General features: G+C 43.7%; 2 protein-coding genes and 1 long non-coding RNA gene across 9 annotated transcripts in view; 1 reads left to right on the forward strand and 2 right to left on the reverse strand.

Moving 5' to 3' along the window:
* Positions 1-1,625, reverse strand: part of KIAA1549L (KIAA1549 like) — a 208,723-nt gene extending 207,098 nt beyond the window's left edge. Inside the window, exon 1 of one of the 2 annotated variants that reach the window (XM_074955098.1) lies at positions 1,357-1,625. In XM_074955098.1, coding sequence (XP_074811199.1) covers positions 1,357-1,573 — 217 coding nt within the window. In that variant the 5' untranslated portion in view covers positions 1,574-1,625. The remainder of the gene's footprint in view (positions 1-1,356) is intronic. The other variant, XM_074955099.1, reaches the window with a different exon arrangement.
* On the forward strand, positions 1,297-23,513 carry LOC141988953 (uncharacterized). Of its 4 annotated transcripts, none has more exons than XR_012639876.1 (5): positions 1,297-1,436; positions 7,681-7,787; positions 16,442-16,651; positions 16,731-16,831; positions 21,792-23,513. It is a non-coding gene; the product is annotated as an uncharacterized LOC141988953 (long non-coding RNA). The 4 variants fall into 4 exon arrangements; XR_012639875.1 differs by lacking the exon at positions 1,297-1,436 and adding an exon at positions 2,122-4,037; XR_012639877.1 differs by lacking the exon at positions 16,442-16,651.
* HIPK3 (homeodomain interacting protein kinase 3) overlaps positions 10,651-24,915 on the reverse strand; it is a 162,120-nt gene continuing 147,855 nt past the window's right edge. For all 3 annotated transcript variants that reach the window (XM_074955100.1, XM_074955103.1, XM_074955102.1), the window contains 3 exons: positions 23,105-23,340; positions 22,668-22,795; positions 10,651-14,685 (listed from right to left, as the gene is read on the reverse strand). In XM_074955100.1, the coding sequence (XP_074811201.1) occupies positions 14,209-14,685; positions 22,668-22,795; positions 23,105-23,340 (841 nt within the window). In that variant the 3' untranslated portion in view covers positions 10,651-14,208. The remainder of the gene's footprint in view (positions 14,686-22,667; positions 22,796-23,104; positions 23,341-24,915) is intronic.

Below are 24,915 nucleotides of genomic sequence, written 5' to 3' on the forward strand. Positions count from 1 at the left end.
AGAAAAATGTCTAGTCCCCTGACCCTGTGCCACAAAGAATAATTTATCTTATATAAATAAATCAAACTATAGTATTTATAAATTCAGAGCAAGTAAAGTACGAAGCATTGGTTTTTTTTAAACTCACAATTTGTAAATTAGAATCTGAATTACATTATAGCCAGACCCTACATCAATTGCACACAATTACCGTACATTCATTCTAAAAGCATCTAGATATGAGAGCTCTCTATCAAAGAAACTGAATTACCTCTTAGTTAGCCAACTACAGTATTCATTTTACCATTTATCTGCAAACATGAAACAGCAATAGAAATTACAATAAGTAACAAGAGATTTGTCAAAAATAGGGCAGTGTATACATTTGTGTTTTTTTTAAAGCTCGGGCACTAATTTAGCCTTATATTGGTACTAGTCTATTTCTATTGTATTAGCATAGCCTTAGATTTACACTTCTTGGCATCTAAAATGTTAGTATGATACATCTAATTACCACTCAATACACATGCCCACTGCTCTTTCCAAACAGTAACTATTCTTGCATTGAGGTCAACTAGTAAAATTATTACTATCAAAACTAAAGACAATATAGAATGGACTTCCAAAACAGTCAAGGAAATAAGAAAAATATAACCTAGATATACTTAGAATTCTAAACTGCATTTGAGATTTTACACTCAGATCTCATAAGAACCTGCCCTCCCCCGCAAAAAAAAAAAAAATCCCCACAAAGGAAATGATCCTGTAGTTTAACAAAAGCCTCTTGCAGTCTCTCTTTCCCTGCCAGGTACAAGAGCTAATAGAAGCAGACTGTCCCGCAGGAAAAGAGGATGATATTAGTCTTGTGTTGGCCAAAAAGGACCAGAGAGCTCCTTATGTTGTAAGACTTCTACAAAAAAGAAGAAAAACAGCTAGAATGCCTCTCTTCCATTATATTTAACCTCTGCTGGATGGGGAGAAAGTCTGGATTTTACACGCTAACACATTACAAAGCATATGTTGGACTTCAGTTATCAGTTTATCTCACCATTACCAAACAATTTATTATAGACATATACCAAATATAACACACCCCTTTGCCATTGCAGTGAAGTGCGGCGAACATGCAGGTAGCTGTAACTTTTATTTAATCAAACCCGAACCGCCCTGCAAACCCATCCCCTCCCAATGAATGGTACTGTCTTCCGAAGGCAGGTTTCTGACACTGCAGTAGCTTGTAACAAAAATATGGATATGCACCCTGCAGCCATCTCCGTGTAAGAAACCAGCCCCCCGGCCCCCCTGGAAAGAGAGTGGTCCCTGCTCAGTGCATTCACCACTCCGGAGAGGACTCAAAGATCACTGCGTGTGCCTTACCCTGCTCAGCCTGGACACTCTGGAAAAGGGCTAGGATCACCCCAATCAGCATGACAGCCCTGGAGATGGCCCCGTGGCTGGTAGGTGGCTGGGAGCTCCGCCGATCAGGGCATCCTAGGGCTCTGCCAGCTGCCCAAGGCAGAGAGGCGGCAAACAGGTCCCCCCGCTGCCCGGCATGCTCACACCTCTGATCGGCCCCCTCCGCACCGAGAGCCATTTGTGGGGCTCACACATCAATGCCGCTCCCTGCTTCCAGAAGCGCCCGGGAGTCCCCCGCTCCACGGCTCACGGCGCTCCGCTGGCCATGGCCCCCCGGCCCCGGGGGAGGGCGCAGGAGAGGGCGCCGCCGCCGCCGCCACCGCCACCACCTTACAGCCGGCGCAGGGACTGCGAGGAGCGGCTGAGGCTGGGGGACCCCATGGCGCCCGCGCCTCTCCCCGGCCGCCGCCGGGGGACGCGCTGCCGCTGGCCGCCCACGCTGGGCTCCGGGGGGCGCGGCGCCGGTGCCCCCTCGCCGGCTGCTCCGCTCCGGCTCGCGCTCCGGGGCTGAGGCGCGCGTGCAGCTGAGCCAGGCAAGGGCGCCGCAGCGACAAAGGAATCGCGTAGCAAGCAACCGCCTCCCCCCTCCCTCCACTCCAGCCCCGCTCCCGAGCGCGGGGAGCTGAGCCGCGGAGGCGGCGCTGCCGGGGCGAGGGGGACCCCTTCTGGGCGCCTCAGCCACCGGGAACCCGGCCCCGGGGGTGTCTCCTGCCCCGCCCCGCTGTGCAGCGTGGAGCACCGGGGCCCCGCCCTGGCAAGGATTATTCGGGCCCAGCGCGCTCTGGCCCGCCAGCGTATTTCCCCTGACGCCCAGGACCAGTTCCCTCGGAGCGGGTCCCCCTTTTTCTGTGCGGCCTCAGAGCCCTTGCCCAAGGGGGGCGGGGGGCACAGCACGCTGGGGTGAATCAGCCAAGGGCCTCCCATAGCTCTATGCTGAGAAGAGGTCTGTGTGCTATTGCCCAAGCAGAGGCCCTGGCGTTACAAACTTCGGGGAGGGTTAGCAGTGCGGCGAGCCTGCTGTGGTGTCCTCCGCTTCATCATGGAGAGTGGTGCTAAGGGTGGCCGGTAAACTCAGAGGCCAGCGAGCCAAGTCTGTGAAGTTTGTGGATGGCCTGATGATCCACAGTGGAGACCCTGTAAACGACTCTGTCGATACAGCTGTGCGCCACCTCCTCCTCAGGCAGGGTATGCGGGGTATTAAAGTAAAGATTATGGTGCCTTGAGCCCCAAGTGGGAAGCCTGGACCCAAGAAACCCCTGCCAGACCATGTCAGCATTGTGGAGCCCAAGGAAGAGATCTTACCCACCACACCCATCTCGGAGCAGAAAGGTGGCAAACCAGAACAGCCAGCCATGCCTCAGCCAGTTCCCACTGCATAATGGGATTTTTCAATACTTGGAAGGAGAAGGTGGACTGTGGCCCATGAGAGGATCTTAATAAAATCATAGAAGACACAGCTTCTCCTCCACCCTGCTGGAACTGTTGAGCTGTGACTATCCCCCTCCCGCCTCATTAGTTTTGGGGTATTGTCCTACAGGCAGCAATGCTACTTCAACCTCTCTCTTCAATGAGTGGCCATTTTAAATTAAAACAGCACAAAGAAATGAGTCAGAGATTGTTAGTATACTTGCAACCATGCCCTGCCCTATAACTTAAGGGGGGCATAAGGAAGAGGTTACAGCTGACCGTCTCAGCAAAGCCCACGGCCTGTTAAAGCCCAAATGTGAGAGAGTAGCCCTTAATACAACAAACTCACTTAAGGAGCCTTGTACTTCAGACTGCAAAATCTGCTATTCTCTATCCAGGCCAGGAAGAACTGGGTGTGCTGAGAAGTCAGGACTCAAAACCTGAAGGTGAGAGAGCACCTCAAATCACTATGACAGACACCAACGTATCTGAAGCAAGAAGAAGCAGCAGCATAAAAATGAGAAAAGTGTAAGGAAGCAAACACATATAGCAGGGCTGACTTACAGCGCAGCATGGCAGACACATTCCTCCCCGCACTGCTGTAAACAAAGGGAGGATGACTCCTGGTTCTACAGCTCTTTGCTCTGTGAGGCTAGGGAATTCCTTTCCCCTCTCTTCCGCCCCCGTCCCCCCCAATCAGTAGCCCCTTTCCCTCAGCCACCTGCTAAGCCTCCTCCCCCAGAGCATTTTCTCCCCATTCAGTGGCTAAAGTTGGAAATTGAAAAGCCTAAATATTTCATCTGGGCTGCTTAGGGTTCAAGCTTTCTCTTTAGCACGACCAAAAGAAAAAAATAGGAAAAAAAAAAACTAAGAAGAAATGTTTTTCTTGAAATCTGTAAAATAATATATTCCTGGACAGAAGGGACTTCAGACAACAGTGGGGTGCAGAAATTCCAGAACCATCTTCTTACAGCATAACTAAACAGAACCGCTCATTATTCCTCCTCTCCTCAGTTCCACTTCACCCCACAACTGAGCCTGGAGCATCCCACAAACACTAGAGCAGCGTTACTCAGACTGAGACTCAGGAACACTGTCTCCTGGGCGGTGGCCTCCAATGCCAGGAAGAAGATGACTTTCACATACCTCTTGGAGGCCACCATTCTGGCCAGGGGCCCTACCACCTGTGCCACTGCCCGCACATCAGTTTTGACGTGGGGCAAGGTGACCACCAGGTAGGGTGACCCAGATGTCCCGATTTTATAGCAACAGTTCCAATATTCGGGATTTTTTTATATATAGGCACCTATTACCCCACACACCCCCTGTCCTGATTTTTCACATTTTCTGTCTGGTCTCCCTACCACCAGGAGGCAACAGACACAGTGCTTCCTGGTCAGGTTGGTGAAGGGACCCTGGCCACCATTGATATTGGAAGAGGAGGCAGCAGCAGTAGGGGGAGGGGTTGTGGCAGATAGCGATGAGGCAGTAAGTGGGGCCGTGACCACCTGGGCATAAACTCTAGTGGCTGAAGAGTGAGCACCCCTAGAAGGGAAGGATGCTCACTGATAGAAGAGACATCAAGGGGAGGGGGAGCTGCAGTGGTAGCAGCTGTCACCACAAAAGGAGCCTTCTGGGCAGAGCACTAGCCCTTTTTTCTGCCCCCCTTTCTGCCAGCCGGGGGGTCCCTTGGTGATGGCAGGAGTTTTGGCAGCAAAGACCAGTCCTGTGCCTTCTGTGCCAGCCCACTGGGGGTGCTGGTAGTACCAGAAGTGGTGATAGTGGTGGTAGCTGCAGGGACAGATGGGGGAGAAAGCGGACGTGGCAGCAATGGCAGGGATTCTCCCTCCTTCAGTCTCCCCGTCTCCCAGACAAAGCTGTGGGAGTGGAAGGCTCACCTGGTATGGCCAAGTCAGGGTCTGCCACCGAGTGCAGGTGACGGGACTAGACCCTGGAGGGGAGGGTAGAAATGTTAAAGGGAAGGGTGAAGGTAGGGAAAATGGAGGCTGATCCCTCCTCCCTACTAGGCTATATATGGGGGAGAAAGAGGCAAACAAAATAAAGCAAGGAGGGTGTGGGGCATAATAGGCAGTGTTCAAGGGGGTGGGGGGCACTGACTGCTCTGGCTGCACTTGGTGAGAGGCAGCTGTAAGTGTGAGAGGGATGCAGGGAATAGAGAATGACACAATATGGTGAGGGGAGATCACAAGTGCTGGGAAGCTCAGGTGTATGGAGGAAACGGGACAGGACTGGGCACAGCAGAGAACAAACAGCCAGGGAAGGGGGCAGTGAACAAACAGCAAAAAGTGCGGGGACTGGGAAAGAGAGTACAAAACAATGAGGGGAGAGTCTGGGAGGGGCAGGTACTAGAGAGCAAGAGGAGGGGGCCCCAGGAAGAGCAGGTAACCAAATATTAAGGGGGGACGGGACTCAGGCAGGGCCAGTACCAAGCAGCATATGGAGAAGGTGGCCCAGGCGGGGCAGGTAACAATGTGGCAAGGGGAGGACTGCTCCCCAGGGCAGGAAACAATAAGGAGGAAACCCTGGGTGGGGCAAGGGAAGCAGCTAACAACAAAGAGAGGGCAGAGGAGACAGGTAGCCAGTTGGGGAGAAGCCAGAAGAAAGTGGGGGAGGATTGCAAACAGCAAGGGGTAGGGCAGGTGGGCAATCAGAAGCAGGTGGGACACCAGTTTACTGCAAACTGGGAGGAAGGGAAGGAGGAAGGAAGGGAAAGCCCAAGGTTGAGTACATTCAACCATGTATGCTTGCAATAACGTCTCCATTGCAAGAGTTCCAGGGTAGGCAGGTGGAGGCAAGCCAGCTGGCTAACAGGTCAGCAAGCAGATGGTCTTTAGGGGCAGTAGGCAGAATGGGCCTCATTCCATGGGGGAGAGGACTCCACACCACTCCCCTTTTCCCCAGCAACAGTAACATCAGTAGGGGTAGCTCAGCTAGTAGCAGCCACAGCAGCAATGGCTAGCCCTCTCCTTCAGGCTGTGTGGAGGGGAATGCAGTTTCCTGGGTACCAGCCTGCTTCTTTGGCTGCTGTAGACCAGCTCTCTCCTCAGCTTATTGGCCCACTGAGCCTTATAATTAAATCTGTCCCTGACACAGAGGGGAACAAGCAGTGCTGTCAGCAGGTAGTGTGAGTGAATGGTAAGGAGGCTAGAGCAGTGATTCTCAATAGAGGTACGCAGAGGTCTTCCGTAGGGTATGGCAACACATCTTTATTTGCCTAGTTTTACAACAGGCTACATAAAAAGCACTAGTGCAGTCAGTACAAAAAACTAAAATTTCATACAATTTGTTTATACTGCCCTATACGCTATACACTGAAATGTAAGTACAATGTTTATATTCCAATTGAATTTTTTATAATTATATGGTAAAAAATGAGTAAGCAATTTTTCAGTAATGACATGCTGTGAAATTTTTATATTTTTTGTTTGTTGTAAGCAAGTCATTTTTAAGTGAGGTGAAACTTGGGGTACATAAGACAAAGAAGCTTCTTGAAAGGAGTACAATAGTTTAGAAAGGTTGAGAGCCACTGGGCTACAGGCTAAGAGGCCTGCCCTAATACAGTGGTATCTATGGTGAGCGTGGAACAAGATGAAAGATACTTTGGGGGGAAATTGTGACCATTCTTCTTCCAAGGTCCTGGAAGTAGAATTGCGTCCTAAATGGGGAAAACAGTACTTGAAGTAAAGGAAAGTACTATTTTCTCCTTGTTACAATAATATGTTTAAAAAACAGAAGGAAAGAGGAGTTCTCTTTGTTAAATGTTCACAAGGGAGGGAAAATAGATCCCAGCTATGGGAACCTGCAGCTGCAAATCCCCAGATCCTTGCAATACTGATAAGTGAAATTACATATTTGTTTTACTAATTTGGTACAGTTGAAGTGGTAGGGTATGTCTACACTGAGAAGTTGTCAACAAAACTTTTGTCTTTCATGGGTACTCAAAAAAGCCCCTCCGGGAAAGACAGTTTTGCTGACGCAAGTGGCAGCGCTCTCCTGCCGACAAAGCTAATGCCGCTTGGGGGGGCTGGAAGTATTTTGTCGACAAAAATGCCAACAAAGAGCATTTGCACACGCTGACTTTTAGTGACAAGGCTGTGTCGACACAGCCTTGTCGCTAAAAGCTGCGTGGTGTAGATAAGCCCTTAGTTGTATTAAGCAATAGCTAATGTGTCCCATTTGTGCTATTTTACTCAATTTTTCCTCAAATCACTAATTCATCTTATCCAGAATTAGCTTCCATCTGGTGACTATTAGTAATTATCCACACAGAAAAGATGAAAGTTGAATGGTTCTTACAGGTATGTATGTTGTAATGGCTAGTTCACTCATTACTGCAGGGGTTAGCTCTAGCAGATGTATTTAGTGCAGTGCCCTCTAGTGGTACCCTGTGTATAGTGCCTTCTACTAGATAACTTGCCTAGTTTGCTCTTTATGTTAATTTGATTATTTCTAACTTTTGCTAATGAAAATCTGCAATAAAATGTATATGAGGCACATGTGCACCTGAAGTGGAGCACCCATAAAAAACCTCAAGAAGAAGAGTTAGTACCATACAATAGAACCTCACGGTTACCAACACCTCGGGAATGGAGGTTGTTCATAACTCTGACATGTTCGTAACTCTGAACAAAATGTTATGGTTGGTCTTTCAAAAGTTTACTGAACACTGACTTAATACAGCTTTGAAACTTTAGTATGCAGAAGAAAAATGCTGTTTTTGATCATCTTAATTTAAATGAAACAAGCACAAAACCAGTTTCCTTACCTTGTCAAATCTATTTTTTTAAACTTTTCCTTTATTTTTTAGTAGTTTGCATTTAACACAGTACTGTATTTGCTTTTTTTTCCGGTCTCTAGTGCTGCCTGATTGCATACTTCTGGTTCCAAATGAGGTGTGTGGTTGACCAGTCAGTTCGTAACTCTGGTGTTTGTACCTCTGAGGTTCCACTGTAAACCAGTAACAGGTAAGAACTTTGCAATTTTAGCTGTGTACATCTCTCTCCCATTGTGGACTCAGAAACAAGGCCAAAGTCCTAACATCCTAATTTAGAATAACTAGAGTGGGTCAGATTGGGGTAAAATGTTACTTCCATAACAGAAATGATCAGGTAACAGATTTTTCATTCTGGATCATATCCCACCCAAACTGTGATTTATAGGAAGTAGTGAGCAGTAAAGACCAGGATTATTGAAGGGGAAAATGATCACTAAAAAGCAAAAACAGATACCCTCCTTCCTCAAAAAATAAAAAACCAGCTATTTGGAGACTACTATATGCAACACCTTCTTACCAAAGGACATATTTGCAGAGGACAGGAATTCTAATTTGTAGTGTTTGGCTGCTCTACAAATTTCTTATATTGTAGCTGCTGCATTTTCCATGCCTTGCCATTGATTGCTTATTCCTTCTGGGATTCATTTGTTAGGCCTGGTTTACACTAGGAAATTAGGTATAACTGTTGCTCAGGTATGTGAAAAATCCACCCCCCTTGAATGATGCACCTCCGGTGTAGACAACAATAGGGAGACAGGAGAATTCTCCCATCATCCTAGCTACCGCCTCTGGGGGAGGTGGATTACCTACACTGATGGGAGAAGTCCATCCATTGTCAGAGGTAGTGTCTTCATGGAACCACTACAGCAGTACCACTGCAGCATTTTAAGTGTAGACAAGCCTTCAGATTCCTTTTATGCTTCAGTCACACTGCACTTCATCTAGCTATGGACAATGTGGATACCCTAGGAACTGAATGCTTCAGGTGAAAGGATACAAACTTGGAAGTTAAACATTTCATTGATTGCATTCATTTGAGGTATATTTTCAGTGTGCTGCATCTATCTAGATTGTGCCATAGCTTCTCTTTAGGGAGCTGAGAAGGACTACCTAAAACGAATGGGTGGTGGCAGAGAGCTGCTCTTCACGTTGATTACAAAGCTGTGGGACTGCAGCATGTCCAGATGTTGACCTCGTTGTTTCTCAGGATGATGTCCCTATGAGAGTTTTAGCAGGAAAGGGCTATAGGTGTGCTGCCAGGAATATGAACCTTATATTACTACATGTTTATGAAAACCCTGAGATCTTGTACTGGAAATGGGAGTTCCATATACAGACCTCAGCAGACAGTGGTGATATGAGCATATGGAAATATGACAAAAAGCATCTGGTAGGTCCAAAATGTTAGCAAGTGCCTCTGGAGATATTACTGCTACAAATTTGTACTATAGCTTTCATCCTGAATTTTGTTCTCCTCATCCAGCTGTTTAATCATTTGAACTCTAGTACTTTAATCGTGCAGTTCCTTTCTGTATGATGAATAATATAAAATACAGATCCTGAAAATATTTCTTCTTGGGGATTGAGTTTTGTTATCTGGAAGGATAAAAGATATACAGTTGCCAGCATGATAACTTGGGGAGGAGGGATAGCTCAGTGGTTTGAGCATTGGCCTGCTAAACCCAGGGTTGTGAGTTCAATCCTTGAGGGGGCCATTTAGGGATCTGGGGCAAAAATTGGGGATCGGTCCTTCTCTGAGCAGGGGGTTGGACTAGATGACCTCCTGAGGTCCCTTCCAACCCTGATATTCTATGACTTCATGATAAGATCCCTCACCCTTAGGGAGGAGCAGCAAGTAACTGTAAAGAACTGTTTCCTGAACCCACTTGTCCTGGGTCTATTTGACTTCATTGTTGGGGAAAAAGAGATTCAGCCTCCTAGACATCTCCGTTGCTGCAGGCACATTTGTCTATTCTTTGGTTCCATGGCCTCTCTTTGCCATCTCTGGCTGCTAAGGACTGAAAAAGCCCTTCTGTTGGGGGTGATGGCTTATCTCTTCTGGAGTCCTTGGAAGGAGATGGGAGGGAGTGTTATAACTTAGGCACACACACAAAGAGCTGCTCTGACTGTCAGACTGTATTTGAATTCTGATTTCAAAGAGGAGGGATATCCATACTTCTTGTTTCATCCTGGAAAGGGCTTTGCAAGCCCACCCTGAGGGCGGAGAGGGTTTGGAGTCTTAGTTGTCTTAACAGGCAAAATAACCAAATAAGTCCATGGGGCTGATACATGGGGACTCTTGGGCTGACAGCCTTTGTGCATATTGTCAAGCTCTAACTACAATTAGTTCCATTTGGCTAAAGATTGTTATAGTAAAATAAATGTTTTTCATGGAAATCAGCACATAGTCTTAATACAGTCTTGCATTAGATCCTATCTGGAGCCCTAGCACACCACAACATGGGGGTGGGGATCCTGTGGCTCCAGCCCTGTGGCACCGACTCCTCCCCTTTAGTGATGGCTGGGGACCCACTCTTCTCCCAGAGAGGCAGGGGTAGTGGCCTGAAGCCCCATTTTGCCTCTCATGCAGCAGGAGGAATATGGGGAGGAAGGGGGGGCAGAAAAGAAATTTAGCACTTACCCCAGTAGGTGGAGTATATCTGCTTGAGTGGGTATGAGGGCCAGGCTCAATGCACTCTTCTGCTGCCACATGCAGATATCTCTGTTGGGGTGGTGGTGGTGGGCCACCCCCAAAACAACGGATCTTGGAGTTAATACTCTCTCGAGATGCTTGGAAGTGCCCACATCTTTCATAGTTAATGTCTCTGGCTGTCTGCACATGCAGGCATTGGTCGTATTTGGTTCACATTTTCAGACTTTCCCCTCACAACCACAAGAGTCAGAAACATACTGTTTTTTAAATAAAGCAAAGCTTTGACATGTGAATATATCAGAATCTAAGAGCTAGAGCCCTACACACTGGTTTTATCGTGTCTTAATCTGGCCTTGAAATGATGTCGTGAAAAATAAAAGCTGCCAACAATTTATTTGCTGCAATATATATTTTAATCCAAAGTGAATCTCAACAGTAATACACCATAAATTCTTATTTTGACACTCACCAAAATAGTCACCTGGAAAACCCGCTTTTTGTGACAAAGTACAGAAGGCTTGGTCACATTTAAATCACTGAGAACTAGAGAGAAATACTATCGCAAACTGTAAGAGACATTACATCCATAAAAATTTTTCCCAGTCCTCGTATTGTAATATTGCACAGTGCAATTGCTACATGGCGAACTAGTGTAGCATAGAAACCAAAAGCAAAAAACAAAACAAACAAAAAAAAAACAAAAAACAAAAAGCCACAAGTCTACAAATTGTTAAACAGTAACAATTCAAACTTAATAATCAAGTCTATATCCTTGGGTATTTCTAAAACAATCTTCCTACAGCTTGCAGTGTGATTTAACTTTTACTTAACACAAACCAAGTTAAAATTAGAAATGCAGAAAATTTAAAAATTTAAACCAAAAGAATTAGTTAATACAGTAGCATATCTGATTAATAAAAACACTCTGAATTAAAGTTAAAAACTGAATACAAGAAATTCATATAAAATAATTCACAAATTAAAATAGTATGCAAATATGCAATTCTGTAGTCATGCAGTGTTTTATTTAAAAAAGGCATTAAAACAATCTGATGTGTATATGCTTCACTGATGAGGGATGACTGTTTCCACAGATTTAGGCTCCAATCCTGAAAGCAGTTCTATACAGATGGACCTTGGACACCTGCACAAAATCCCACTGAAGTCAACTGGACTCCACATGGGTGCAGAAGCTTATTGCAGGATCGGTACCACACAAACATTTCATTATTCAGAATTTAGGTTGTGGCAGAATCCCAAATATTTAGTTCTTTGAAATTCAAACACATTTCTATTCTTACAATATATAAAGAGCAGCAGGCTTAATTTGGGGCACATTTACAGTACATTTTTCTTGTGAATTTATAGGATAATATTGTGCCATACAGGTAAACGTGTCAATTTAACAAGCATATTAGCTTTACATCCTAAGTACAGTAAAAAGTACAGTAAATATATTAAAGCAATGGAGATTCCCATGGCCCCAAATAAAGAGAACACTGTAATTTTTGTTATCATAATACAAAAGTAAATGAATCCTTTTGTGCTGGTGGTTCTTGGTGTGTCCACTGCCTGCAATGGAGGTAACACCAAGAGAACTCAATTCCCAACACCAAGGTGTTAACTGAGGATAGGAATCTGCTAGAACAGATAGTACAAGTTTGAAGTGTTAAGGTGTATGACGAATTTACTTGAATATTTTCTTGACTCCATATATTTAGGCTTTATATATGTGCTGATAAGATTTCAAATTAATCAGGCTACTCTTAGTTTCTAATGTATACTTTACATATACATTTATATTTGTAAAAAAGGCATAGAGTTGGTTACTAAAAACACTGAATCTTGTGGGAAAAGTTAGGTTTCTTTTGCAGTGTGATTAAAAATGTACTGCTGGTATTGGTTTATGATATAACACTGTTGTATTTCAGTTTTTGTTATTTTTTAAAAAACAACATCAAATATAGGCACAGTTATTTCATTTGGACATTCATTAAATAAAACACTGCTTGTATTAATGGAGTAAAGAAAAAATCTACCAGTTATTAGCTTATTGACAGAGTTAAACAAATACTTTGCACTCTTATTCCAGTCAATGCTGCAAATATTGTATTCCAGAATATTTTTTGTTTAAAAAAAAGTTAAGTCAAGCCTGCAAGTTACAGCTTCTTAAGTGTCTACATAATGCAATATGAAAACATAAAAAATTAAGTTACATCCATCCATCCACTTATATGCAGTGATGAGCCCAAAGTTAATGGAGATAAAATACTGATGCAAATAACACCCCAAAATAACATATTCAATTAAACTTCCATCATTTACAATATAGTAGTTACGACACTCCAAACGTAAAAGCAAAATAAAAATCAAAACCCCCACTTCTATTTCATGTAATTAGACTTATACAGAAATTAGAAGGCTAAGAAAGAACTAGTTAATCAACTAATTTCACAGCTATCTGAAGTGGCAATCATGATATAGCAGCTTATCTATGATACATTCAAGATAATGATACAATTTATTACTTACCCATAAGCTAACACACAGCCTGTTTAATACCTTCTTTAAATCCCATCTCTACACTACAGTATACTTGAGGTCTATGAAAAAAGTAGCTACCTTTTATAGAAAATGGATGATTAAGTCTTTGGTGCTGCAAAAGCAACTTCATTTGAACAAAAACAAAAAACAAAAAAGACAAAACTTTCTAGGAAAGAAACTGCAAAAAGCATGTAATTTACGTCCCTGACGGAATGTATTAAATAAGCAAACACCCCAACAAGTTAAAACAAATACTATAATGAAAAAGGCTAAAATCTCTCCCATGCATAAATGAAAATTGCACACAAAGAACTCACATCTTTTCAAGCTTCAATAGTAAATATTCTGCTACTACTTATTAAATACTGCATGGTTTGCTCAAGCTAAGATGAAATCACATCATGAATCAATGAGCATTTTGCTTTTTCTTTCATAATCTAGTCAAAGTCAGCCTACTGCACCTCTAAACATATTAAATCCAATTTGACAAACACTTTGAAAATATACTACTTAGATTGTATTGCAGTTCCATTTAACAGTATAAAATACTGTTTTGTGTTTATCACTACAAGCTACTGAATTGACTTTTCTTAAGCACTACTAAATTCTTCTCTTGAAGCTAGATCATTCTGAAAAAATCAGACAGCAGAATTCAGCTACAGCAAAACATGCTGCCTCCTTGACAATGAAAAACACCCAATACTAAAATCATACCACACAAAACCCCAAATGAGCATTACTCTATCAAAAAATCAGAATATCTGAATTTTAAGTGCTGCAGTCTTCAACATGTATATATAAGTAATAACATTAACAACCTCAAATATTTAAGGCACTATGTGTGGGAACAGTTTACAATGCAGATGAGATTATTAGGACAACAACATTTAAGAGCAATGTCTAGGCAACTCTTCTTTGCCCATGCAAAAGACACATGCAATGTGAAGAACAGCTCAACTTTTTAGATAAGTGACTCAACATTTAAACACCAAGATACACAATACAAACATTTTACTTGTACACTGTACTGCTGACATATGTGCATCTGTTGCTCTAAATCTGTACACTGAATGGCTTCCCAAATGTAGACGTGTCTTGCACTAGTTAGAAGGCAATTTTATAAAAAATAGAAGGAGCAAAACTGGAATTCTGCTCCGGTAAGTCACCTGTCTGGAGTTACTATATAAGAAGATAATATGACCAAAGATACAAGTTATACCAAATGTGCAAAACACATTAAAAGTGAGTTTTGTTTTGTTATTTAAAGCTCAAGGTTGTTTAAATTGCACCCAAGTCTACATGATTCAAAAAATAATTCTCTTGTTGTGCCATGGCTAATATTTATTAAATACCATGTTTCTTCTTAAATCAAACATTTATCATTGAGCTTCCTATACATACTGTACTCGAGTTCTCACATAAATGGATACTGGCTGAGTTTTGTTGGACTTAGTGGAAATCCTGTGTAAGCAGGTGATGCTGCAATGTAAGAATGTGGTGGAAAAATAGGTTTGTACTGAGTCTGATGAATGGTGGGGGAAGGTAAAAGACGGGGATTTATGCCCACTGGGACTTGGTGAACAATGCCACTGGGATGAGATATATTGTAGGTTGGATGCTGCAATATAGGTCTTGAGGTACATGATGAGGCTAGGAGGTGGGCTACAGGTGCCGCAGTATTAAGGGGTGCAGATGATGGATACGGAAGAATAGCAGGCTGTCCTCCAAGGTGTGTACTTCCAGCTAAATGTGCATGCACCGTACTGTGATTTGGACTTCCATGTGGAAGGGAGAACGGATGACTGGCAACACCAGCTGGAATGTATGTCTGCTGTCTTCGATGACTGTAGTTTCCATTCCACTCCTGAGGCCCAGATCCAAAGTGCTGAACCTATCCACAAAGAGAAATTGCTATGTGTTAATTTTGCAGTACAGCTAGAGTATGAACTCAAACTGGAGAAATGTTTAAAATTAATAAACTTAAATTCTGTAAAGAAATATAAAGGAATAATCAAATGAACAAATACAGAAAGTGGAAAATACTAGCTATTGAAATAGTACCACAAACAGGAAATTTGAAGGGAATAGTAGATGTATAAACTGAACACAAGTCAATGCAGTCCTCTTGCAAGAAAAGGACAAAATGGTATGCTGTTTTAACACAAGAACCATATATCACACAAGCAAGGTGATTATTCCACTCTGCTCAGTTGTGGCTTGCACACCTGGCAAACTGCACTCATTATGGGCACCACAATAAAGGCACAACTAGTGGAAACAGGAGAGAAAATTTAGAGGAGAGCAGGAAAAAAATGAGGAATGGTTTGAAAAGTATGTGACACACACAACTAGGTCTAGACTAGTGACCCATAGAAAATGTGCTAATTGTTTACAACTATTAGAGAGAGACTATTAGTCTCATTAAATAAAAAGGATAGAACAAGTAGTAGTGGGCTTCAACTACAGCAGGGAAAATTCAGAGAAAGTTTAGTCATCATAGTAAAGCCCTGCAGTGGAACTGTGTCTGTCAAAAAGGTGGAGGAATTTGCAATCTTTGGCAGTGGTCAAAGTTAGAATAAGCTGATCATATTAGGGTTAGTTTAGGATTAATTAAATCAATCCTTCCACGATGATGCAGGAGGATGTACTAGATGACCCAGAGATCCTTTCCAATCTGAATTATTCTAAGTAATAATCAATAAGCCTCCTATCTGTATATGGCAGACTTTAACATTTTGTTTTAATATTTACTATAAACAGATAAGCAGGGTTTTGTTTTTAAATGCACTGCCCCTCCAAATAGCTAGATGTTATTTAAAAAGAGTTTTGTTAATGTAGCTACTGCCCAGAATCTGGGGATGAGCGACGGGATGGATCACTTGATGATTACCTGTTCTGTTCATTCCCTCTGAACCACCTGGCATTGGCCACAGTCAGAAAACAGGATACTCGGCTAGATGGACAATTGGTCTGACCCAGTATGGCTGTTCTTATGCCCAAAGTAAAATAATTAAAATAACTTAAATTTAGTAAATGTAGTTTTCTATATTATCTATGGGCTAGATCCTGGGCTGCAGCAGAGAGATACTTGGTGTAGCACTAAGGAGGTAGTAAATTGGCTTTGCAGCTCTTGATCCTTGGACCAACCTCAAGGCTGTTGTAAATTACACCCACTACCCAGGACCACACAAAGTGTTTCTGGCTGCTGAAGAACTGCTGGAGAAATGGAGATTAGTTACCTGTAACTGGAGGTTCTTTGAGATGTGTGATCCCTAGCTTTATTCCACATGTGGTGCACGTGCACCATGTGCATAAGTCCACAGATTTTTAGTAAGGAGTGTCCGTTGGTCCACACATGTACAGTTTGTTCTCTTCTGAACTGAGTGCATAAGGGGTCATGCAGACTGATGCCTCTCCAGTTCCTTCTCATCACAAATCCAGATATAATCTGCAGCAGAGGGGATGGAGGGCAGACAATGGAATACAGCTAGGGATCACACATCTCAAAGAACTAACCTCCATTTCTTCTTGGAGTGATGGTTCCTATGTGTAGTCCACAGGTGGGATATTAGCAAGCAGTAGTCAAAATGGAGATGGGTACAGGGACACAGAAGTGATGGCTGATTGTAACATTGCTGTCCCAACAGCTGTATCTGTAGTAGAAGACTGAACCAAAGCATGAACTTTTGTGAAGGTGTGCAAGGAGCTCCAGCTGCTCTACATATCTCCAGCAGATACAGCAGAAGTTGCCTCCACGCTGGTGGAATGAACCCTCATCCGCTCCGGGGAAGGAATGTGGGCTAGTTGGTAGCTAAGAATAATGCAACCAGAGATCCATTTAGAAAGTTTCTGCAGAGGTATAGCTTGACCCCTTGATCTCTCTGCTATGAAAACAAATAGTTTAGGTATCTTTCTAATAGCTTTTGTTCTTTGTAGATAAAAGGCCAGTGCCCTTCGGACACCCAAAGAACATATATTCCTCTCTTCATCAGAAGCTTGTGGTTTGAAGAAAAAAGAAAAAAAAAAACCCACCAATGGTAAATGGATGGTTTGACTCCTGGGAAACTCTGAATTTACTTTAGGGATGAATTTCGGGTGGTGGCACAGTGAGACCTTTTCTTTATGGAGGGTAGTATATGGCGGGTCTGCTATGTGTGCTCCCAGCTTTACTGACTCTTCTGGCTGATATTAGGGCGACTAGGAAGGGAACTTTCATTGAGAGACGGGACATAAAACCTGAGGCTAAAGGTTCAAAGTTAGGTCTGGTGAGAGATGAAAGAATGAAGTTGAGGTCCCACTAGAGTGTGAGCTTCACCATTGATGGGAAGGATCGAAGAAGCCCCTGCAAAAATTTAGTGGTTGTAGGATGAGTGAAGATAGTATGGCTGTCAACAGCAAAATGAAAAGCATTGATTGCTGCCAAATGAAACCAAAGGGAACTAAAACAGATACCCAGTGTCTTATGGGTAAGTAGATACTCAAAAATAGCAGGGATTCCAGCAGATTCTGGAGATTGGCATTGTTAAGCCCAAGAAGAGAAATGCTTCTATTTAGCTAAACAACATCTTCTGCTAAAATCTTTCCTGCTTTGATTGAGAATGGATTGCACCCTTTCAGAACATGAATGCTCTACATCCGATGCCCATCCAAATACCAGGCCTTGAGTTACAGCAGTTTCGGGTTGTGGTGCCTGCAGATGCCTTTGTGTTGCATTAGCAGGTCTGGAAATGGGGAGATGATTATGGGCAGATGAGCTGAGAGTTTCAGAAGATCCATGAATCAGAACCGTCTTAGTTGGGAGCAATATGGATGACTCAAGCACTGTCATGATGAATTTTCCATAGCACCTGTGATTTTAATGGGATGGGAGGGAAGGCAAATCTGAGGTGAACCCTCCAAAGTAACAGATAGGTGTCTGCCTTTGAGCCCGTGCTTAGTGCTCCTATAAAGCAATACAGGGGAAATTTCCTGTTAACGTGTAAAGCAAAGACGGCATTCCCCACTGGATGAAGACCTTGTTCAGGACCAAACTGTGAATCTCCCATTCACGGTCTGCAGCAGAACGCCTGCTGAGAATGTCTGCTAGGGAGTTCTGCTCACCTAGTGAACGTGCTGCTGAAAGGGTTATGTGATGGCTGTTGCATCAGTTCCAGAGGTTCACTGGATATACACACACAAGGAGTAATATCATTCCCGCCTGCTTGTTTATTCAGAGGACAGACCCATTATTTGGATATGCCCGGATTGGATGAGTGGGAGGAAGGCACTGAAGTTCTGACGGACTGCTCTCAATTCTAGTAAATTGATGTGAATCCTGGACTCCTGAAGATTCCAGGTCCTTGTGCAGTATGATCATCCATATGAGTTCCCCAACCTAAAAGGGCGTATCAATAATGATAATTGCATTGAGTGTCAGTGTGAGGAAAGAGATCCCCATCCATACTTTCTCCACCAGATGAGAGTCCGGGAACTTGGACACAACAGTCACTTTGGCACAGATATTGCGCCTCTCTGGTGAGTAAATGGACAGAAGCCAGCTTTGCAGACAATGAAGATAGATGGCATCATGTGTGCATAAGGTCATGTGGCTGAGGAGGGAACAGGCAAGTTTTGACTGAAGTCTGTGGCCTGAAGGTGACCTGGTTTATGAGAGTGCCCAAGGCATGCAATCTCTCAATAGATAGATACGCTCTTGCTGTGGTCAAGTCCAAGGTCGCTCCTATGAAGTTTATGGACCTTGTGGGGGTTAATGTGGACTTCTCATGGTTGACACAAACACCTAGAAAAGGAAGTAGATGAAGCAGGAAATGGACTGCCAATGAGACTTCCTCATATGACTTGCCTGTTGGAGCCAGATATTGAGGTATGGAAAGACGATGAACCCATTTCTTCTCATTCAAGCTGTCACCACTGAAAATTTTTTTGTAAAGACCCTGGGTGCTGTGGCTAGCCCAAATGGAATGACCCTGAACTGGCAGTGATCTTGACTGAAGAGGAACCTCCTGTGGGATGGGTGAACGTACGAGTTTTTCATGTCGAGATCTGTGCAATCTCTTCCAGAAATGAAATTGACACCAACGTGACCATGCAGAATTTTAATTTTGGGGGTAAATATAGTTAGTTGGTGTAGTTTGAGAATGGGTCTCCATCTCCTGTTCTTTTTGGAACTAAAAAGTATGGAGAGTACAATCCTTTCCCCTAATGCTGAGGTGGAACTTTTTCTATAGCTCTCCGATGGAGAAGGGAATCCCCTTCTTACAAAGAATTTCCTCATGAGACTGATCCCTCAAAAGGAACTTGGAAGGAGGTTTGTGGGTAGGAGTTGACGTACCCAATCACATAGTTGCAATGAGTAATTTCCAGTACCCATTTTTTTTGCTATTAGAGCCCTCCAGCTGCAGGCAAATTGGGTAAGGTGGCCTCCAAAACACTGAGTGGGGGTGGGATGATGTGGCATCAATAAAGGGACATGGGTCTCACCAGATCTGTCTGAAGAAATTCCTTAGTTGAGGGTTAGAGGGAGGTGTGGCAGTGGATGTTGCAGGAAACTGTGGATCCTGTATGATATATTTGGTGAATCCCAGGGACGTTGATAGCAAAAAGGCTGAGAAGATGGTCTTGCTCTGTAACCCTGCCTAAGATGCTTTCTCTTACAAACAGGTATAGATGCCCAGTGAACAAAGAGTTGTCCTTGGGTTTTTGAGGGAGTGGAGAGACTCATCTGTCTCATGGAACAGATTAACTGTATCGAAGGGCAGATCCTGAATGGTGTACACTGCACCTCCCTATGAAAATCTGAGCATTGTAACCAAGAATCTTTCAACAAGGGCCGTAGCCATCCCCCTGGGCACAGTATCTGCAGCATCTAGTGCAGCTTAGAGGGAAGTCTTGGTCACCAATTTGCCATGATCAATTAAGGACTGGAGTGGGCTCCGTTTTCCTGAGGAAGCTTGTCTTTAAAATCTAAAAGCTTTGTATAAATGGTGAAATTGTGTTTAGCCAGAACAACCCGGTAATTTGAAATCCTGAATTAAAGAGAGGTGGAGATGAAGATCTTTCTTCCCAGGAGATCGAGCCATTTGCCATCCTTGTCTGAGGAAGTAGTTTTTAGGAATTGCAGCCTGGATCTCTTGGTAGCCACTTGTACCACCAAGGAGTTAGGCAGTGGGAGTGAGAATAGAAACTCTCCTGCCTTGGATGGAACAAAGTAGTGATTCTCAGCCCTCTTTGGGGTGGTAGCACAAGAAGCAGGAACAGGCCACACCCTTTTTGCTGCATCCATGATGGTCTTCTTGATCAGGAGGGCCACACACCTGGGGCCCAAGGGCTACAAAATCTCCAGTAATCTACAGTGGGGCTCCTGAACTTCTTCAAGATGTATCTGCAGCTCATACACCACTCTCTGCAGGAGTTTCTGATATTGCATGACATAGCCAGGCAGAGAGAGCAAAGATGGGATAACTGCTTGATCTGGGGAAGACAATGAAATTGCTCCCAGAATCATCAGATCTCATTCGCCTTCCTCCTCCCAATACTCGGATGGAGACTAGTTGGGGTTGGCTAGGAGATGGTAAATAAGGCTCATGTACTGATCCTGGGTGCCAAGGGTAAGGATCCCAAGGGCCCCAGATGTGCCGGGACAAGGGATCAACCAGTAGGGGAGGACCCCATGGCACTGCTCTGTCTCTTAGCCAGTCATGTCTGGCTGGAGGGTGGAACCCCAATCTCCTAGTGCTTCTGTCCCAGGCCATCCTCTGTCTGGTAAAGTAGAGACCCCTGTGGAGCTTCTGATCCATTGGATTACCAGTGGAACCGAGGGTACCAATGGTCAGGCTCACTAGTGGGAGAGGAGGGCAGCCCTGCAACCTCAGACTAGCTTTGGCCTCTGGGGTAACTATGTCTCTGAGTAAAGGCAGACCAGAGAGGAGGGATGAGTGAGGGTAGTGGAGAGCGAAAGTGTCCTCCGGGGAGACATAGGTCGCTGACTGCCCTTGGGTGCAAGGTGAGCTCATTGGTGGAGCGGTCAGCTCTAGTGCTTCTCTGGTCGCAGTGGAAGTCGGGTCCCTCCAGGGCTGTGATAGTTTTGGCACTGAGTCTGATCTGAATATTGAAGGGAGTGGCCATGGAAGTTTGTTGTACATTTTAGATGTACGAACCAGTACCAGAATCAACAGATCTGTGCCTCTTTGTGCCACTTTCTCTTGCCAACAGAGTTTTACTCGGGTCTATAGCCTTAGTATCCATGGCAAGGGCTCTCTTACCTTTGAAGGGGTCAGGGAAGGATCTTTGCTCTTGAGAGTAGGCTTGGATAAAGGAGGTCTGTCTCAATACTTATGAGAGTGCCCCTTACTCTCACAAAAAGAAAAGGAGGACTTGTGGCACCTTAGAGACTAACAAATTTATTTGAGCATAAGCTTTTGTGAGCTACAGCTCACTTCATCGGATGTAGCTCATGAAAGCTTATGCTCAAATAAATTTGTTAGTCTCTAAGGTGCCACAAGTCCTCCTTTTCTTTTTGCGGATACAGACTAACATGGCTGCTACTCTGAAACCTGTCATTACTCTCACAAGAATCCTTCTCCTTAGGCTTGAAAGTCTTAGCCTCAACTCTGGAGCTCATGCTCAGAGGGGTGCAGCCTGCTGGAGGCCAACATACTGGGTGATCTCCCCGGTCCACATCTGATTGGGGTCTCATGGCCTGCTCCATCCGATTTTTAAGTCTTAGCTCCTAACCCTCATGAGTTCTGGGAGGGAAGAAGGAGTGGCAAACGCTGCATTTGGCTCAGATGTGAACCTTGCCTAGCCAGTAGAGGCAATGCTGGTGTTCGTCACTCACAGAAAATGAGCAGGGGCAGGAAAAACAATTCTTGAACCCTGGGACTATGGGCATAATCCTAGCCTTCTGGGAGAATTTCCCCAGAGTGAGATTAAAAACAATTAAGTACAGGCCATACTAAAAGATTAAAATACCAAAAACTATTTATAATATATTTACAGAATGACGCAGTTGGGGAAGAAGCCAGACACACAGAAGATTCTTACTCAGGCGATGCCGCAGTAAGAAGGAACTGGAGAAACCCCACTATTTACCCTCAGTTCAGAGCATGAAGAGATCAACTGTGCATGTCCAGACCAATGGACACTGCTTACTAAAAATCTCTGAACTCATGTGCATGGTGCCAGTGTATACCATGTGTGAAATACAGGTAAGGACCTCACATCTTTAAGAACCATATACACGTGTGGAATACACATAGGGACCATCACTCGAAGAACATGTCCCTTTTTTCTCAGCCATGCTCACAACATACCAGGGAAATAGTGAATTACAACTGGATGCATCATCTCTACTACATTCTGGGATTCCCCTCAACTAACAGAATTCTCAGCTGGACAGATACGCTGGGTTTCCAGTTCCAGTTCAACAAGGCTGAAAATATGGCCCTACACTTAACTCCATAGTACAAATATTTTATCATTTGGAAGGAGGAAAAGTGGTCAAATATATATGATCATGTCTCGGGCTTTCTACTAAACTTAATGTAGATTGTAACAATTTTCCCAGTGCTGTTTTTCCGTCATCTTTACAAACTCATCTGTTCAATCACTACCATGGCTGCTAATTTAGGGACAAAGTAGAAGATATTTCTGACTTGCACAATAGGCTAGAGAAGCCCATTTTTCAGGACTTCAGCAGCTTGACTGCAGACGTTGGGCATATTTTTTACTGACTTGAGACCTGATTTTTCAAACATGTGGAGTAGCCACAGCTCCCATTTAGTTCAGTGTTGCGGGTGTCCAGCATTTTTTAAAATCAGACCCTCAAACCTTAAGACAGTGAAACAGTTTTGAGCTGTGAATGAATGCACATACCTGACTGAAATTTATAGGTTGCTGATGGAATGCTGATGTAAATTTTTGCTGACGGTTACCCACAGCAGGAGGCTGGTTTACTCTTCCAGGGATAGATCGGCCTTTTATCAGTGGCTGGCATGTGTTATCTGGCAAGATATAAACAGGACATAGTTTTGCCTGTGGACAAATAAAGTCAAATACTAGTACCAAGGCAAAACTTCAATTCTTTCAACTATTCAAATAGGCAATAGTTGTAAAGCAATAAACCAAGAAACTTTGAAAACATTTTAAAAATTAATTTATGATTAAGATTTAATAATTTAGGTAAAATACATGATTAAATAAGAGAGAGGTAGCTTAAATCTTATGTTTGGTGCGTATACCTATTGAATAGACTGCTCAAATTTCTGACTTACCCATTATTATAAAAGAGAAGACCAACTAAATTAGTTTACCTGTATTCACCATCTGCTCATCTAAATTTAATCTGTTTTCTATTCTTATTGGTGGCACCACAACAGCGCAGACAGCGGGTTTGGTTTCTGCGTTAACCGAGTTTCTGGTCTCTGTATTTTGATTGGTGTTGTCTACAAAACTGCTTTCTACAAATGGACTGCCATGTCCTGAAGAGTCTGAGGTTGGGGAACCATCCACAGTATCACAGCCACTCTCTTGTTCGTCATCTGACATACTATTAAAAAAATAAATATTGCATAATAAGCAGAGTGTTCTTCCATTAGCGTTCTTGTAATGTATGACAAAAAGATATTTACACAAAATGTTTAAAAATAAAAAAAAGCCCCAGAAAAAAAAATTTACATTTTAGTTATGTTAAGTGTCTAAAGTTAAAACCACACAAGCTGGGAATTCAGATGGAAGCTAAAAGTCTAAACTCATCTTCCAGCCTTAAATGACAAGTTGTGGAAAGGATATGGTCACAGTTACTTTGCTAAAAGAAATTAGTGAGAGTTATGGTGAGTTGCACATTAACCTTGCTCTAATAAATCACCCTAATCCATATTAAGTTTTAAATTGTATTCCCACAACACATATGCACACTAATTACCTCATTTTCTTCCTAATTCAAAGAATAAAAGCCTCGCCATGGTTATCATGCCATAAGCAGAGGAGGAAATACTTTATGCATCTAAAAACAAGACACAGGCCTAGGGAGATTGTATAAGTGTCTACCTAGCACAAAGAGACGCATAATTACATGTGAGGCATCAGGAGAACATTGCTGGCACAGTAGCTAGTTATTGTTGGATTAGCCACTAGATATAGGTGGTTACATATACAGGTGTAGCCAAGCACATAGGTTTGACAGATTATTTCTGACAGTATTTAGGGTAAGAGGAAAAGCAAAGCCCCATTCTCAAACGACAGTCTATAGAACAGAGGTTCTCAAACTGTGGTCCGTGGACCACCAGTGGTCTGCGAGCTCCATTCAGGTGGTCCGCAGATAGTTCCCTCTAAGGTGCACACCGGGTGGCCGCACACGAGAGAATGAAGGGCCACCCACCTAATTAGTGGAGATGCGCAGGCGTGGCTCCACTAATTAGGTACCTGGACCCTGGAGAAGACGCACATGTAAGGTGAGTGGTGGCCTTGGGGAGACGAGAGGCAGTGGGGTAAGAAGAGGGGGTGGGGGGAATTTGGGATGTGCAGGGCTGCGGCCGCCAGAGAAAGAGGTGACTTTCCCCAGCTTTTGGGTTGCGGCTGCTGGGGAGAGACAGCCCTCCTTCCCAGCCTCATCTCTGTGGCTGCTGTGGTGAGGGAGAAACCCCCTCCTCCTTCCCAGCCCCAGCTCAGGGGCTGCCGCAGCAGGGGAGAGAGGGCAAATCCATCGCATTAGAAAGGTAAGATTACTGATATGAAAATATGAGTTGTGTGCTTTTATTTGTAGAACAAAAAAAGTTTATAATTTTTTTTTTATATAGTGCTTTTATCCAAAGCACTTTACAATAGTTAGCTAATGGTTCAAACAACATTTGGAAAGATCATTAAGTGGTCCGCTGAGACCCTCAGCAATTTTCAAGTGGTCCGTGAAAAAAAAAGTTTGAGAACCACTGCCACAGAACATTTGCTGGTGGGCCATGGAGTATATGCTGATCAACTGATGCATACCCCTCGTCTTTAAAAAATGTTCCTCTTGAAGCAGCTGGTAAGGAGAAGAGGTGGAAATGCCAACCTCTATAATGGTGGGTGAAAAGGGGTTAGAGGAGCTTGTAGATGCCAATCAGAGAAGAAGTGTCAGTAGGACAAG

The sequence above is a fragment of the Natator depressus genome, chromosome 6 (genome assembly GCF_965152275.1).
Source record: "Natator depressus isolate rNatDep1 chromosome 6, rNatDep2.hap1, whole genome shotgun sequence".
NCBI lineage: Eukaryota > Metazoa > Chordata > Testudines > Cheloniidae > Natator > Natator depressus.